This window comes from Brachycentrus maculatus, unplaced genomic scaffold (assembly GCF_059751285.1).
Source record: "Brachycentrus maculatus isolate JH-2025_06_01 unplaced genomic scaffold, ASM5975128v1 h1tg000124l, whole genome shotgun sequence".
Taxonomy (NCBI): domain Eukaryota; kingdom Metazoa; phylum Arthropoda; class Insecta; order Trichoptera; family Brachycentridae; genus Brachycentrus; species Brachycentrus maculatus.
Window position 1 is genome coordinate 896,920 of NW_028280877.1, and position 15,581 is coordinate 912,500.

Below are 15,581 nucleotides of genomic sequence, written 5' to 3' on the forward strand. Positions count from 1 at the left end.
TTCTCCTCCATTTCTTTTCCTGTTCCTGCCTTTTACCCTAAGTTCTTACACTTACATCATCTACATCCCATAAAAAATATTCACTTCTATATTTGAGAATCTGGGCTCCTTATATCTAAGAAGAAATATTTCACCCCTATATTATCTAGGTGATACAGAACTGATTACCCTGTTCTCTTATAAGCAATGAGTTCACTAAGGTGCAGAGAGGTGCTAGAAGAAGGAATTTTTACAGAATTTTCAGAAATATTTCACAATTTCATCACTGCCCTGCTTATAAAATAAAATACTATGAAGCAAGTAATAAAACAGCCTGCCATATTGAAATGAGTTGTCAATCATATTGCCAACTGTACAGACCAGAAATCGGTAGATAAGGTCAAAAGGTTGGGCAAATTTCTTGACTGACAAATGGCAAGTCCTGAAAACTATCTTTGCTCTGTATTTTAAAAAAAATATGCCCTTATATACGAGGGTTGTCTGAAAAGTTTCTGATCTAACAATGATACAAGTCTTTTTTTTCCAATTTATTTTTATTTTTCTACATAATCTCCTTTTATATGTAAAAGGCATGTATGCATACACTTCTCCCAGCGATGCTCCCATCTCTTCAACCTGTCCAAATAGTAGTTGGCGTCTTTCCCTGCAAAATAGTCATTTTCAAAGGTGATGGCCTCCTCATTCAATGAAAATCTCTGTCCTTGAGTGCAATTTTTAGCTTGGGGAAGAAAAAAAGTTGCTTGGGGCTAGATCTGGTGAGTAAGGAGGGTGGTCAAGTAGTTCTTCCCGTAATTCGTAAATTTTTGCCATGACAACCGCTGAGGTGTAAGAAGGTGCATTGTCTTTATGAAACATAATTTTTTTCTTCTGCAAATGTGGCCGTTTTTCCATAACTTTTGTATTCAACTTATCGAGTAATGATGCGTAGTATACTCCTGTAATAGTTTTTCCTATTTGTAGGTAATCTATGAAAATAACTCCTTGACCATCCCAGAAAAGTCGCCATCACTTTCCTAGCCAAAAGAACAGTTTTTGCATTTTTTGGGGCTGATTCCCCCTTCGCAGTCCACTGTTTGGACTGTATTTTTGTTTCTGGAGTAGCATGTTGTATTCAGTTTTATTTACATTCATTATTCAATGCCAAAAGGTCTGACCCGTTGCGCCTAAATTGCGTCAACAGAGCGGTGCAAACATTCATTTGAAAATTTTGTTGGTCCGGAGTGAGCAAACGCGGCAGCCACCGCGCGGACAGCATTCTCATCCCTAAATCTTGATTAAGTATGCAACAAACACGTTTTTTCGACATCTTCATAGAATCTGCTATATTTGTAACCTCAATCTGACGGGTTTCCAACACCGTTTGATAAACTTGAGCGATTTTATCGTCAGTGGTTGCAGTTTTTGGCTGTCCCAAATGTTCATCGTCATCTTAGCTGGTATGTCCACGTTTAAATTCTCCTGCCCAAAATTTTACAGTATTAAATGATGGAAAAGAGTCTCCGTACACAGCGTCTAACTCGTCTTTAATTTTCATAGACGTGTTGCCTTTCAAAAACAAATATTTAATGACTGCTCGATACTCAATTTTTTCTATTTTTGAAACATGCTCACGGTGACTCACTCAAACGACTATCAAAAAATAACTGTGCGTTCAAAGTGGTCGAAATTTTGGTGAGTACCTTTCAAAACATGCCCAAACACATGCTCAAATTTATCTTCACGTTGAGGTGGGAAATTTTTCAGACTGAAATATTTTAATTCAATACTACATATTTTCAGATAGTTTAATTTCTTAAGACCTTTTACAACAAGAAAAACCAGTAGATTCAACATAATTTTACTCAATTATTAAAATACTCATTTTATCAGATTTTCTGATTTTGGTACATCTACTGAAATTCGAAGGTTGGCAACTCTGTACATATACCACCCAATATGAAATATTATGGAAAGGGGAATAACAAATTAATAAAACAAAAGATTATTTTACAGGTAGATTTATATTATTTTACAAGGCAAATTGATTCATGGGGTCCTCATCTCTCCGGCGCTTCATGTAGTAAGCTTCCACCTCCTCATCTGTCGGTTTGGCTACTTCTGTCATGCTGTTGTATGGACGCTTCCTCTCATCCATGGCAAGAAGTTGCTCTGCTGCTCGCTGAGACCTCTCTTCCGCTTTTAGGGCCTGAAATATCACAAAAATTACTACAAAGTCTTAAACATATTTATTACAATATTTTTAGTGTGTATAAATTTTTGGTCACAAATGGTAGATTGACCCCACACGGGATTTTTTTACTAGATGTCGTTTACTGTGGGCCCAAAATCAAGTTTTAATTTTTTTTTTGTTGAAATATTGCTAATATCAAATTCAAACATTCAAACAAAACAAAACAAAACAAAAATTCAAACCCTTATCCGCACCCCAATGATGCATAGGGCACTGCATCGTATAAACGCAGTGTTATCTTGATCGTTAACACATGAAGGAAAGGTGATCAGCCCTCTGCTTCAGGTACCAGTCCAGGGTAATATGGAATAAATATTAGAGTGAAAAAATCACTTATATTTATTTGACCCCCCTGGGAATCGAACACGGGACCTCCAGAACGGTAGCCGAGTGTGCTGACTACGGAGGCGGACAAAATTAGATATTAAAATATGGCGGGAAAAATACCTTGGCTAATTTATCTTTATCCTTGTCTTTCTTATTCTTCTTTTCCTTTTTGTTTTTGTTCTTCTTTTTCTTTTTCTTCTTACTTATCCTCTCCGTCTTGCTCCTGACGTCCTTGACCTTGACCTCATCTTCTGACGATGATGAGGAGGAGCTTTCCCCTCCAGAGTCACTCTTGACTTTCTCTTCGCTGACCACTTCTGCAGGAGCTTTGAAGAATGAGTTCCTCGGAGCCGTAGTTTGATCTACGTCCATGGTTACAGATTTTCCAGCTTCACCCACGCAGTACGATAACTGAAAATATTATATTTTGAATCAATTAAAAAATTTCGTCACAATATATATTTTTTTGAAAGACTACATTATTTCTGGTATTGAAATTCTTATGAGTATGTATTGCATTGATGTGTGTATCTTTTTTCATGAGTGTATGTGTTTGTATGCGAGTGTGTATGTGCGTGTGTGTGTGTGTGTGTAAAAAAAAAAAAAAAATGTTGCTAGAAATAAAAAAATACATATATATATATATAACCCACCTTAATAAATGAATGGCAACACTTGTAGCCCCATTTCCCCGCTTTCCAGAAAGAGCCCCATCCAGAAGTGTGATTATTTATCAAAATGTCTTCTTCATACTTACTCCTGCAAATACACAATAAAATAAATATCAGTTCACACTTAAGAGAAAAATGGTCTTTGTAACTTTATTTTCATTATGAAACGAATTAAGGCATCGAAAATCGAATCGATAGTCAGAGAAAATAAGTGAGAGTTGGACAGTATTTTTGCAAAATGGTTTACAAATAAAAATATATTTTTTTAAATATAAAATTTTTGATGGCAAAATGAGTCAGAGGGTGAAATCCTTTTTTTAATGTATCATACATTCTGATCAAAATAATATCAAATGTCACTTAAGCTCCTATGGTCCTTAGGACCTCAATTCATAATTATGTGTAAGAGAGGTAAAAACAGAGAGAGGTAAAAAGAGGTATGGGCAAAAGAAGAGTCCTCCAATGTTTTAAGTACATTTAAAAAAAGAAACCCATATATTTCAGAGAACACAACCATATATTGATATGATGTGTCGACACACACATTTTTTTAAATAAAAAAATGTTATGATAAAAGAGAATATATAAATATAAATCATATGTTTATACCTAGCAACTTGCTTCTCCTGGCCTTGTATGAGGGTACCATCCCGATTGTACTGGGTAAACTGTTCAGTTTGAGCCATCAGCAGAGCCTTTGGGGGCGCCTGAAGGTGCTCTGCCCCGCCGTACTTGTCTAATACGGATTCTTTCACCTGAAATTAAAGTACAGTAAGCTCTAAGTATTCACGGTTTGGGATATTTTCAGATGATATTGGCTCATTGACGTAGTGAAATAGTTAAATTATTTCAAACGCAACCTCCTTCTGTCATTTTATATTTAGCTGATGACAGGTGATAACAGCTGACTAGAGTATAATATATACGGGTCAAGTAATTAAAAAATATAAGTAAATAAATTGTCACACAAATGTCAACACAATAATAAGGGTAAAAATGTATTTTCTTAACGATTTAGGAAGTCAGAACCTTAAATTTTGACTCTTTCTTTAACTGTTAGATTCAGTTCTTACTTCCCATTATTAGGATCAGCGGCATCTAACAGGAGAACAGATACTGTTTGTAGCTGTTATAGTACTTTACCGTCAGAAAGTGTTGCCCGTGTGTGCCCCACGGAAGTGAATCAATAACACCTAAATTTTAGATACCATCTCACTTTTTTCTCCGTAGCGACAATAATATTATTTATTATTATTACTAGAAGGAAAAAATACAATATAATTTTCACCTGGCTCTTAAACTGTTCCTTCTTCTTGTCATACTCTTTCTGCAGGATCTCTAGCTTGGTCGGCTCGGCCAGGAGATGAACATCCACCCCCTTCTCGTGAGCCTCCCAGGCAAACAGCTGAGCTACGGCGTGCTTCTGCGTGTCGCCAGAGAAACGCACAAAGTTCTCGCCGGTGTAGTCCGTTCTTAAATAATACAATATTGAGATTTCAATTTATGAGTTATGATTTTATGAGTTTAGTTTTAAAAATAGTTTTGATCAATTTAAGGCAGCAGCAGGCACCTCAAAGGATAACTGGAGAAGAGTCATTGCTTCCACAAGGGTCACAACCCTCAGTAATGAGGAATAAGACGGAGAAGTTTTAAAACATATTATTTTACTCAACAGTAAAAAATTATAGATAATTATAGGTCAAACCTCGGAATAAGCTCAAATCAGAATATAAATAATAACCAAATGAAAAAAAAATGTTTTTTTTTGCTTCTCAATTTTTACGACAATCCAATATTAATTATTATGATTTCTCTACCAAACCAATATTTTAAATTACTTATTTACATGTTAAAATAAAACCCTTGTATAACACCACGTTTTTTCACTAATTTCAATAAATACAGATGTTCTCATCAACAGGTGAAAATACAAAATGAGAAGATGAAGTTCTTGAAACTAGTATATTTACATTAATATATCTCATACTTCTTAGACAGGATTTTTGTTTATAGTCTGAACCATTTATGACTCCTAAATAATCCGGCTCCACTGGATAATTTTCATATGAAAGATAAAAATCTAAAACTTCATAAACAATCATCTGAACTTCAAAAAAAAAAAGTTGATTATTAATCTGTTAACCGGGCGGGACATATAAATATGTCAAACGTAAACAATATTGGGTACGGGTAGGACACATGAATAAGTCCTTGAAATATATGATGCGCCCTGGAATGGACGGGACCTATATTTTCCAACAACAAAGGTAATTAGTCATCTATACATGTCTCGACATGAATTCTTTTCTACATATTTGTTTGTAATTTTGTATTTTCCTTTGTGATTTATATATAAATAAACGAAAAAAAATATGTTTCATAATCTTTTCATTTATTTTAAGCAAAAATAAAATATTTGAAATTACGTCCACCGGGGGTGACATATTAACATGTCCTAGTGAAAGAGTTCGCACCTGTTGTATGTTTCGTAATAAAAAAATGAACTTTCCGGTTAACAGGTTAAATATCTTTTAAGTGGTAACACTGGTTATAAAAAAATAGTACTCACTCGGCATCTTTAGGGTTAGGATTGTCCCTCATGGACCTCGTCTTGGGATCATAGTAAGCTGAATTGGGATCCAAATTACGCAGGTATTTGGCTGTGTCTTCTCTGATACGCAAGTTACGCACCGTGATACGCTGTTTCGAATCCACCTGAAGACGAAAAAAGATTCATTATTACATTTTGATATCTCAACATAGATGAAGAAGAATATGGAAGTCCGGGTATTTACAGGGCGTATGACCTATCACAGGCTGGTTAAGTGATCACTTTACACACACGTACAAGGATTTGGACACACCTCAAAATTATGCGATTCATTATTCATCACTATTCCCGGAAAATATTCAATTAATATTATTTTAAGATACACAAATAAAATACTCACTTTTGTGCCGGGCATATCAACTCCATCCACATATTTATCTTCATCTTCCTCTACGTCTTCTTCTTCATCTACTGCAGAAGGATCTACGGCAAATATATTCTTATAATTATTCATGGAATTGATTTTTACCGCCTAAAATTCTATAATCGATTATTATTTTCCTTCTTCTGACTCTTGTGTACGCCTGATGATGTATAGGGCACGGCATTGCAGGACTGATCACATTGTCTTCGTGTAATTTTTGATTAAGGTAATGATGCTTTGATACGATAAATTAAAAATGGATAGATATTACCACAAAGTGACTGCCGAATAAATTAATGATTTATTTTATAATTAAAATGTAATTTGTTTTAAAATCACTATAAATATTTTATTATAACTTAATGATAATGTCTACCGGTTTCCAAGCTAACCGCTTCTTCATCAAGACGTTAGCTTCGAAACCGGTAGACATTATAATAAAATATTTATAGTGATTTTAAAACAAAGTTACATTTTGATTATAAAATGGAAAATCACAATGTTAGTGCTTCAAATATAAATTACATTTATTTTATATTATAAATTGTTAACATTTTTAAATGTACTTTTTGTATTTTTTAACATGTATTCTTTCACATTCCACAGTACAGCCCTTACAAATCACATCAGTCCAGATTATGTACGCTGTAATGCACTCTGTACGATAAGAATCTTGTAATACAAACCTTGTTCCAGCTTCTTGGCCCTCATCTCTCGCTTTGCCTCTTCGATCTTCTGAAACTCTTCAATAATGGCCTTGTGTTCAGATGGATCGTACCCGTTCCACCGATCTCTCTTGCCATCAAAACTGAGAGTCAACTTTGGTTGGACAAACTCATCGTGAGCTATTTTTGAGGTGTTGAATTTGGCACCAACCTAAAAATAATTACAGTTTTAATTCACGGAATCAAATAAAAATATACGCTTATATATGAGCTTGAATAATTTTATTGAATTTTGTGATAATTGATTGGCCTTGTTACGGCATTTTCAAATGAATTTTATCGAATCTGGAAAGGGAGCCAAATGTAAAATACATATTATTTTTTGACATCTCATCAAAGATGAAGAAGAATATGGAAGTCTGGGCCCCGTAAATGCCCAGACTTCCATATTCTTCTTCATCTTTGATGAGATGTCAAAAAATAATATGAAAATAACTCCTGTAATTGGAGATTATCCAGATTTTGTGAACAAGTATTTGGACACACTCAAAATGTTGTAAAATACATTATTTAAATACTATACAGTTCAAATCAGATTTCGGTTTCAGATAATTCTGATAACTTGTAGTGTTTTTTGGATGATCATTGGAATCAAAAACTATTTTTTTGTTTGTTATTTATTGGTTTGGCATTCATTTTGTGGAAAAACACTTTGATGATTTAAACATGAAAATAAAACAATTGCAAATGATCACATTTTGAGTTTGCCGATGAAAACATGACTAGTATTAAAATACAAACAGTTTGTATTCAATGAGAACATCAGTAGTTCTCGAAACAAGTCATGTTCACATAAGTAAAGTCAAAAAGTGGTCTTATACAAGTGTTTTACTTTTATATTAAATACAAAGCTTTGACTTCTTCATATTTTGTCTCATTAATTTCAGGATAAAAATATCATTTTTATGGTTATTTGTTTTATAGGTTGACAAAGCAAATATGTATAAAGAATCGTCGAAGACAGAAAATGAAATTAAAAAAATACAAGCATGTGTACTGTATCACAAAAAATACAAGCATGTGTATATGTGTAGTACATAGTGTACTGTATCAGATAGACACGGTGTTTACTTGATTGTTAGTTACATTCTTGGATCCAGGAGTCGAATGAATTAGATAGAAAATGGATCATGCTCCAGGCGAGAGGACATTACTGGAATATAGGAAAGAAGAAAGAGATGGTCCGACAACATTGCCGCTGTGGGGGGTAGAAATTGGCTGTAAGCAGCAACCAACCGAAGGAAATGGAAGGATACGGAAGAGGCCTACATCCAGCAGTACAGAACAGAAGGCTAGAGAAGAAGAAGAAGGAAGGAAAATGGAAGAGGAATAGCAGGTACTATATGAGAGGAAAAGAAGAATAACGCTTCAACTCCATTTCTAGGATGCTAAGGTTGTATAATAATTCAGAAAATATTGATAATGTCACCATCGACATTTTTAATGATGGCACGGACAAATACAAGAGGTCTATTACCCGATTCATGAAATAAATTCGAAATTGATTTCACCAATCCGGTGGAGTCTTGAATTTTGTAACCATAGTTTAATTTCGTATAAAATTTTTACTTCAATTTTTTTTTATTTACTTCATTACTTTTAATTGTTATTACCCTTTTTTAAAACCAAATTTCTATTCTTTATCTATGTATTTAACCTGCACCTTTATTGTTTCTGTAAGGTTGTTGTGTTCTCATCTAATTGATGAAAAACATTCAAATAATTTGTATTGCACTGTATTTCATTTATTGTAATATGTTTTTCATTGTTTGTGAACCATAAATAAATAAAATAAAATAAAACACCATGGCTAGGGTACACCCTCACTTGTGCTTGTATAAGACAAACTTAAGAAAGAATTATTATCCCATTTGACATTTATTTACATCACCTTTCTTGGTCTTTCCAAACAATCCTTTTTCTTGTGAGTAATGGCTCCGCAATTTTCACACGCACCCTTTCTATATTTTGACACAGTATTCGACTGAAAAAAATAATACAATCCATTAAATAATTAGGAAATAAACGTTTATTCATATTTCAAAAAGACTCTAAAGCTAATGTGCAAAACTCCGGAAAGAAATCCTATAATTTAAATTTTACCAATGTAACTGGTTTTAAATGATAAAAAAACATTAAATATAATGCTGACTGTATGCAAATATTTAAAAATAGGATAATTACAAAAAAAGTTAATGATAAAAAAGAGAAATATTTGTGTTATCATTATTTACAAAAATACTTCAATTTCATAGTATTTCTGTGAGCCTAAGCGGCTCATTATTAGAAATAGGTATCAAATTGTGGTAGTGTGGGTTCGAACAGAGAAACTCTGAATTAAGAGTCCGCGACACTAACCACGGGACCAGAACCCGAAACTACATAGTTACACGCCCGACTTACATGCCCAATACGGGTCTCAGGGCTGTGTTCAATGCAGGATGAACAACAATTCTTATCACTCTAGTTTAGAGTAAAATGGGAATAACAAATACCGTATCAACTCCTTTTTTGTAAAATTCATCAAGCCTAGAAAAGCTCTTTTCATTTTCTTCTTGCGGTCTCTGATGTTTTAGTGTCGGTCCTGCTGTGCCATAGTACCACGGGGCAGACGATATGTACTGCGGGATGTGAGGATTGATGTCCTTTCCTAAAACGAAATATAACAAGTCGTAAACAATCTAGGTTAAGTTCATTAAAAAATTACTATATTGATAAATATTTCGATATATACCTTCTTCATCGACTGCAGCGGGAGCAGTACCAGCTTTACGAGCTTCTTCGAGTTCTTTAGCTTTACGCCAGTCTTCCCTAGACTTCTTCTTCGGTTCTTCATCAGTCTGATCTTCACCAACAACTTCGTCCTTGTTTCGAAGAATTTGGGAAACAGCTATTCGTGACGTGCTAGCCATTGTAACTGCGATTTTATTAAGCAGTGTGAAGTTTAGATAGTTAAATGGTCCAACATAATTTCAATAAATTTATTTATTGAAATTAACTTCACGCACTCAAAACGTCAAAATACGATGCAATAAGTCACAGAAAAACATGAGAGAAACGTCAATAATAATAATTATAGACAATTAAGTATCTACAAAGAAATGTAACGATAGGTAGGTACTTGCAACAATATTTTCGAAACTAATAATAACAATACATACGCGTCACGATGTTTATTTTTTCACGCAGTTTCTTCATACATATAAGAATTTAAATATTTGTTGCAAATACTCTAGTGATATAGTTAGGTAAATTATGTATAAAATCGCTAAAAAAATATTACAGTTTAATTAAGGGAGAAGAATGGAATAGCCCTCTCCCACAGCACAAATAAATAACCATCGAACCATCATGCCGCTTCCCCGCAGGGGTAGGTGGAGAAAATCGAATGCTAAAATAAATATTATTCAAGGAATCATTCACAAACCAATGAATTTGAATAATAACTTGAATGTCCCGGTCTTTATAAATAAGAAATTCAGATAATTTACAGTGTTTTTTTTTTTATTATTATAAAGTACAACCTCAAGGGAATCTTTAATTTCCGTGAGTCTTCAAGAATGAATCAAATGTGTCATTTATATCGGGTTGTGGTCCCGTGGTTAGTGTCGTGAACTCTTCGGTTACAGTTTCTGGATTTGAACCCACTCTTCCACAATTTGATACATATTTTTACAGTATCTACTCAATGAATTAGGGCCACCCATTATTTTTTTGAATACTCTGAAATCTTTTGGATTATTATATTTATTTTACATAAATACTTTAAGTTTTCTATTGACATCTAATATCATGTATATTACCTTCAATAATATGTAAAATATACCTGGATTATTTGAGCCTTTACAAAATTTCAAACCCTTTTTCTGAGAAAGGTCCCTAATTAGCACAGGTAGACAGATAGTTGAAAGTTCAAAAAATAGTCCTATCTCATTTATTAGTGAAGTTTCTTGAGTTCTGGTTGTTGTTTTGTTCAGAGAAGTTATATAGTTATCGTGTCTTGTGAAAAAAACTTAATTTTTAATTTTAGTTCATAAAGTATAATTTTTTTTTGTAAACACAAGTGTTTTTTTTGAAAAGGACAAAATGGGAAAAAGTAAAGACATTTCTGAGGAAAAAAAGTCTAGTGTTATAGTGCTACTGAAATTAGAAATACTATCTAATAGAGAAATTTCAAAAAAAGAAAACGTTTCTCGTCAAACAGTGGACAGAATTTCAAAATCAATAAAAAATCAGTCACCCGCCACCAGCAATCGGCGAAAGAACTGTCGTAGGATTAGAAAAACAACACCGAGGACTGATCGAAAAATCGTTCAAAGTGCCTTAGAAAACCGTAGTGCATCAGCAAAAACATTAAAAATAAAATTGGAAGAAGATGGTATAAATATATCGGTATCAACACTGAGGCGACGTCTTTACGAAGTAAATCTGAAATGCAGGCGCCCTGTAAAAGTACCAAAATTGACACCACGAATGAAAGCGGATGGATTAAAATGGGCCAAGCTACATCGAAATTACTCGGTAGATGATTGGAAAAAGGTATTTATTTAAATTGAATTTTCAACATATCATTTTAGTAAATAAACTTATATATTTGAATTAAACTTAGATTTTCGTTATTTTTCAGGTCATCTTTAGTGATGAGTGCCGGTTAGAAGCCGTGACAGAGAGCCGTCGATTCGTCAGGAGAACACTAATGGAACGTTACGATGAGGCCTGTGTGGTAAAAGTTATCAAACACCCCCCTGCAACAATGATATGGTCATGTATTATTAACAATTTACCTGGGCCGTTGTTTTTCGTGGAAGGAACAATGAACAAAAATTCCTTTAAGCAGGTCCTCTAACGAATTTTATTGCCCTTCTACCATACACTCGACCCAACAGAAGGTCCATACACCTTCATGCAGGATGGGGCACCTTGCCACCGGGCTAAATCAATAATAAAATTTTTGTCTAACAAAAATCTGCCTTTGCTCCCCTGGCCTAGAAATTCTCCGGACCTTAATCCTATAGAAAACGTATGGAGCATGTTAAAAAATAAGATATACTCATTTCCAAATCCGACAGTAGACTGTCTAAAAAAATATTCAAAAAATTTGGTCAGAAGACGAAGAAATAAAAAACATGATAAAACAGTGCATTTTAAGGATTCCAAAAAGAATTGAGGCAGTTATTTCTGCCAAAGGTGGAAATACTAAATACTAACTATATTTATATGAAAATATATGCATAATTTAAGCGTAATAAAGTGTTCATGTGTAAATAAAATTCAATGTTTTTTTATTCAAGGTTTTCTCTGAGTTATTCCTGTTTGAATTGAGAAATTGCGCGAAATTCTGCGTGGCCCTAATTCATTGAGTAGATACTGTAATTATACAGATTTTTTTATCAGTAGTAAAAACACAGTTTTTTAGCAAAAAAAAGTACTGATATTAATGCGCTAATATACATTTGCAGGCGTACATCACTATTTATATGAATATTATTGTTGTTTGGCTAAATTGTATTGAAAATTTCAGCATAGACCTTTTCACATTTGTCTGCCTCTGAGATAAAGTGGTCAGTGCATCTGGCTACGGTATCGGAGGTCTCAGACTCAATTTACAGGGGGGTTAAAATACACAAAGTGATTTTTCACTCGAATATTTAGATATTTAATATCGCCCTGGATAATACCTTAAGTACAAGACCGATCATTTTGCCTACACGAGTTGACGATCAACTCTCCGTCAGTGCGATACAGTGTCTATCTACCATTGAGCGCGGATATGGGTTAGCAGTTTCTAACTATAAAATATCGATGAGAAAATAAATAAGTAGGTAAGCTTAAAAACATGGAAATACATAAAAACCTGGTAACATCGAAAAACTACGAGATTAAAATAAACTATAAATCCAATATTGATATTTGATAAAAGTACTTAAATGTATTATCCGGTAAGGCTATTATAGCATACACTTATATGTGGATCACATAGTTTTCCATTATTGTATAATTTATGTTTGGGTGTTGTCATCCAAAAAAATTTGATCCGTCAATCTTGTTTATTACCAGGGGGGGTCGACTCGTAAACGTCAGATTGTTCAAAAAACGACCAGAAATGACGAGACACGCTAATACACTAACAAAAACACCAAAACGGGAACGAAAAATACGAGATACCAACAAGTTGTTCAAACGAAAAATACGAGATACCAACAAGTTGTTCAAATATTTGAAATAAATATGGACTAACTATGGCTATAGACAATTATGGATAGAAAAATAGAAATCCGTAGGTGCCTACCTATTGCAGCATCGATTATATTGATATTTTTGTTTTATTATGTTGCTGGTAATTATTCTTTTATCTTCTTATTGTTGGTTGCAGTTTTATTGCGGGCAATTAAAATTAGAACCGATTTCGATTCGAGATTTGCTCTACTTCCTTACATACATCTGCTTTTATTAATCTTTATTTTCAATTTTTATACGTATCATAATTTTTATTTTCAGTGCCTTCAAACAACTTGGATTATCCATTTTGACCTGCCGGAATTGAATCTGCATTTGCTTTTTTATAATTTTTTAATAGTGCATTATTATTTTCAGTGCCTTCAAACATATATAATGGGTTATAAATGTATTGTTCCTGGCTGCCCTTCAAGGAGAAATTATTCAATAAAATTTTTTAGTGTTCCTAAAGGTAAGGGTGAGTTATGGTATAGGATAATGTTCCCATATTTGACGGATATTAATAACTTTTTGAATATAAAAGATCCTCGAATTTGCTCTAATCACTTCAATGTCAGTGACGTTGCACGTAATCGTTTAAAAAAAGGGGCTCTTCCTAATCATAATCTGCCTTTGCCTTTAAGTTTTTTCAGCAATATTATTGATATCCCTTGTTCAAGTGAGTCAATTTCACCCATTTATTCCTTGGATGTGTGCAGCAATTCTAAATTTATAAATAATCAATTAGATAATGTTAATAATCATACTTTCTCCACAGGTGATAAAGAAAACAGGGTTCCTACAGTGGGCTCTCTTAAAAAGAATGTTCTTCCTACTCCGTCAGGTTCTGTTCTTCCTACTCCGTCAGGTTCTGTTCTTCCTACTCCGTCAGGTTCTGTTCTTCCTACTCCGTCAGGTTCTGTTCTTCCTACTCCGTCAAGTTCTGTTCTTCCTACTCCGTCAGGTTCTGTTCTTCTACCAAATACATCCACTGATACTGATCACGAAAGAATAAAAATATTAGAGTCAATTATTCAAAATCTAAGTAAAGATTTTAAAAAAATTCTAAAAGAAAATAAATCCTTAAAAAAAAAAGTTGACACTAGAAGTACTCCCACTCTTTATTTTAAAAAAGTTTTGTCAAAAATGCGTCAATTTCCCAAAACATTTATCGCTGCACAATTAAGACTAATCAATTCACATCCTAAAGGTAGAAGATACACATTTAAAGAAAAGATAATGGCACTTTCTATAGCTAAGCTCAGTAACAAAACATATAAATTTTTGAGAACAGAGTTTAACCTACCTTGCAAATCCACTCTACAACCCATTTTATCAAATATTGATTTATCTTCCGGTATCAATCCCATAATTATAGATCATTTAAAAAAGACTTCGAGGAAACTGGATGAACATTCTAGACAATGTGTTTTATTATTTGATGAGATGGCTATTCAGACACATGTGAGTTATAACCCTTCAAATGATGTCATTGATGGATTCGAGAACAGTGGGATGGGGAGGCGCACAGATAATGTAGCTGATCATGTTCTGGTATTTATGCTAAGGGTTATAAAGCACAATTGGAAAATACCTGTTGCTTTTTACTTTGTGAAAAATTCTACTCAACATATTTTACTAAAAACTATTATAAAAGAAATAATTAATGAAATAAATAAAACTGGTTTCATCATAAGAGCCACTGTAAGTGATCAGGGATCTTCCAATGTGTCTGCAATTAATTCTTTAATTTCAGATACGCGAGCAGATATACTTCGAGTTTCTCCAGGAGCGCATCCAGAAAATTATAAATATTGTGTAAGTGGTATAAATATTTATCATATTTTTGATCCACCCCACTTGTTGAAATGTTTCAGGAATAATTTTTTGGCCAAAAATATCCTATGCGATGGAAAGAGAGCTGAATGGAAGCATATTGATGCACTATATAAGATTGACGGAGCCGGGGGAACTGTGAGACACACCAAACTGACAGAACGCCATATAAACCCAAAGGGGAAAGAAAAAATGAAGGTAAAGTAAATAATAAATAGTATTATTATTTTTATTCAACCCTTATGGATAAAACTTAAAAACAGACCTAAAAATTCAAATATTTCCTGCTGCAATAATGAGAATGGTAATAAAGGAGATCACCGCAGACAGTTTCCTTTATGAATTTTGCAAAATACAGTTTTATATGTCCCAATGTGTTTATTACTGCCTCTGGTCTAAAATTTGTCTATTTATATAAATGTCGGTATTTTCCCTCTTCAGCTATTTCCAGCCTCTTTCAATAATGAGATATGAGTGCTAACATGGTGGCCTTCAATATCCATAATATTGTGTTAAGAGTTCAATATGAAAAACTCAATATAATATAATTGATCTTAGTTGTGAATGAAATTACTATAGATTATGTATGTAAATTGAACAA

General features: G+C 33.4%; 2 protein-coding genes across 2 annotated transcripts in view; one reads left to right on the top strand and one right to left on the bottom strand.

Moving 5' to 3' along the window:
* Positions 1-1,959: 1,959 nt before the first annotated feature.
* Positions 1,960-9,966, bottom strand: Slu7 (Pre-mRNA-splicing factor Slu7). Its single transcript, XM_088260076.1, has 11 exons — positions 9,663-9,966; positions 9,424-9,578; positions 8,820-8,912; positions 6,890-7,079; positions 6,180-6,262; positions 5,798-5,943; positions 4,517-4,700; positions 3,838-3,983; positions 3,211-3,316; positions 2,678-2,968; positions 1,960-2,185 (listed from the first exon to the last, which is right to left on the bottom strand). Exons 1-11 carry the CDS (start codon positions 9,838-9,840, stop codon positions 2,009-2,011), a joined length of 1,749 nt encoding a protein of 582 aa, XP_088116202.1. The 5' UTR covers positions 9,841-9,966; the 3' UTR covers positions 1,960-2,008.
* A 2,979-nt stretch (positions 9,967-12,945) lies between these two features.
* Positions 12,946-15,581, top strand: part of LOC148309426 (adhesion G protein-coupled receptor A3-like) — a 29,079-nt gene continuing 26,443 nt past the window's right edge. Inside the window, exon 1 of the mRNA XM_088260096.1 lies at positions 12,946-12,973. The gene's annotated coding sequence lies outside the window, so the exon portion shown is untranslated. The remainder of the gene's footprint in view (positions 12,974-15,581) is intronic.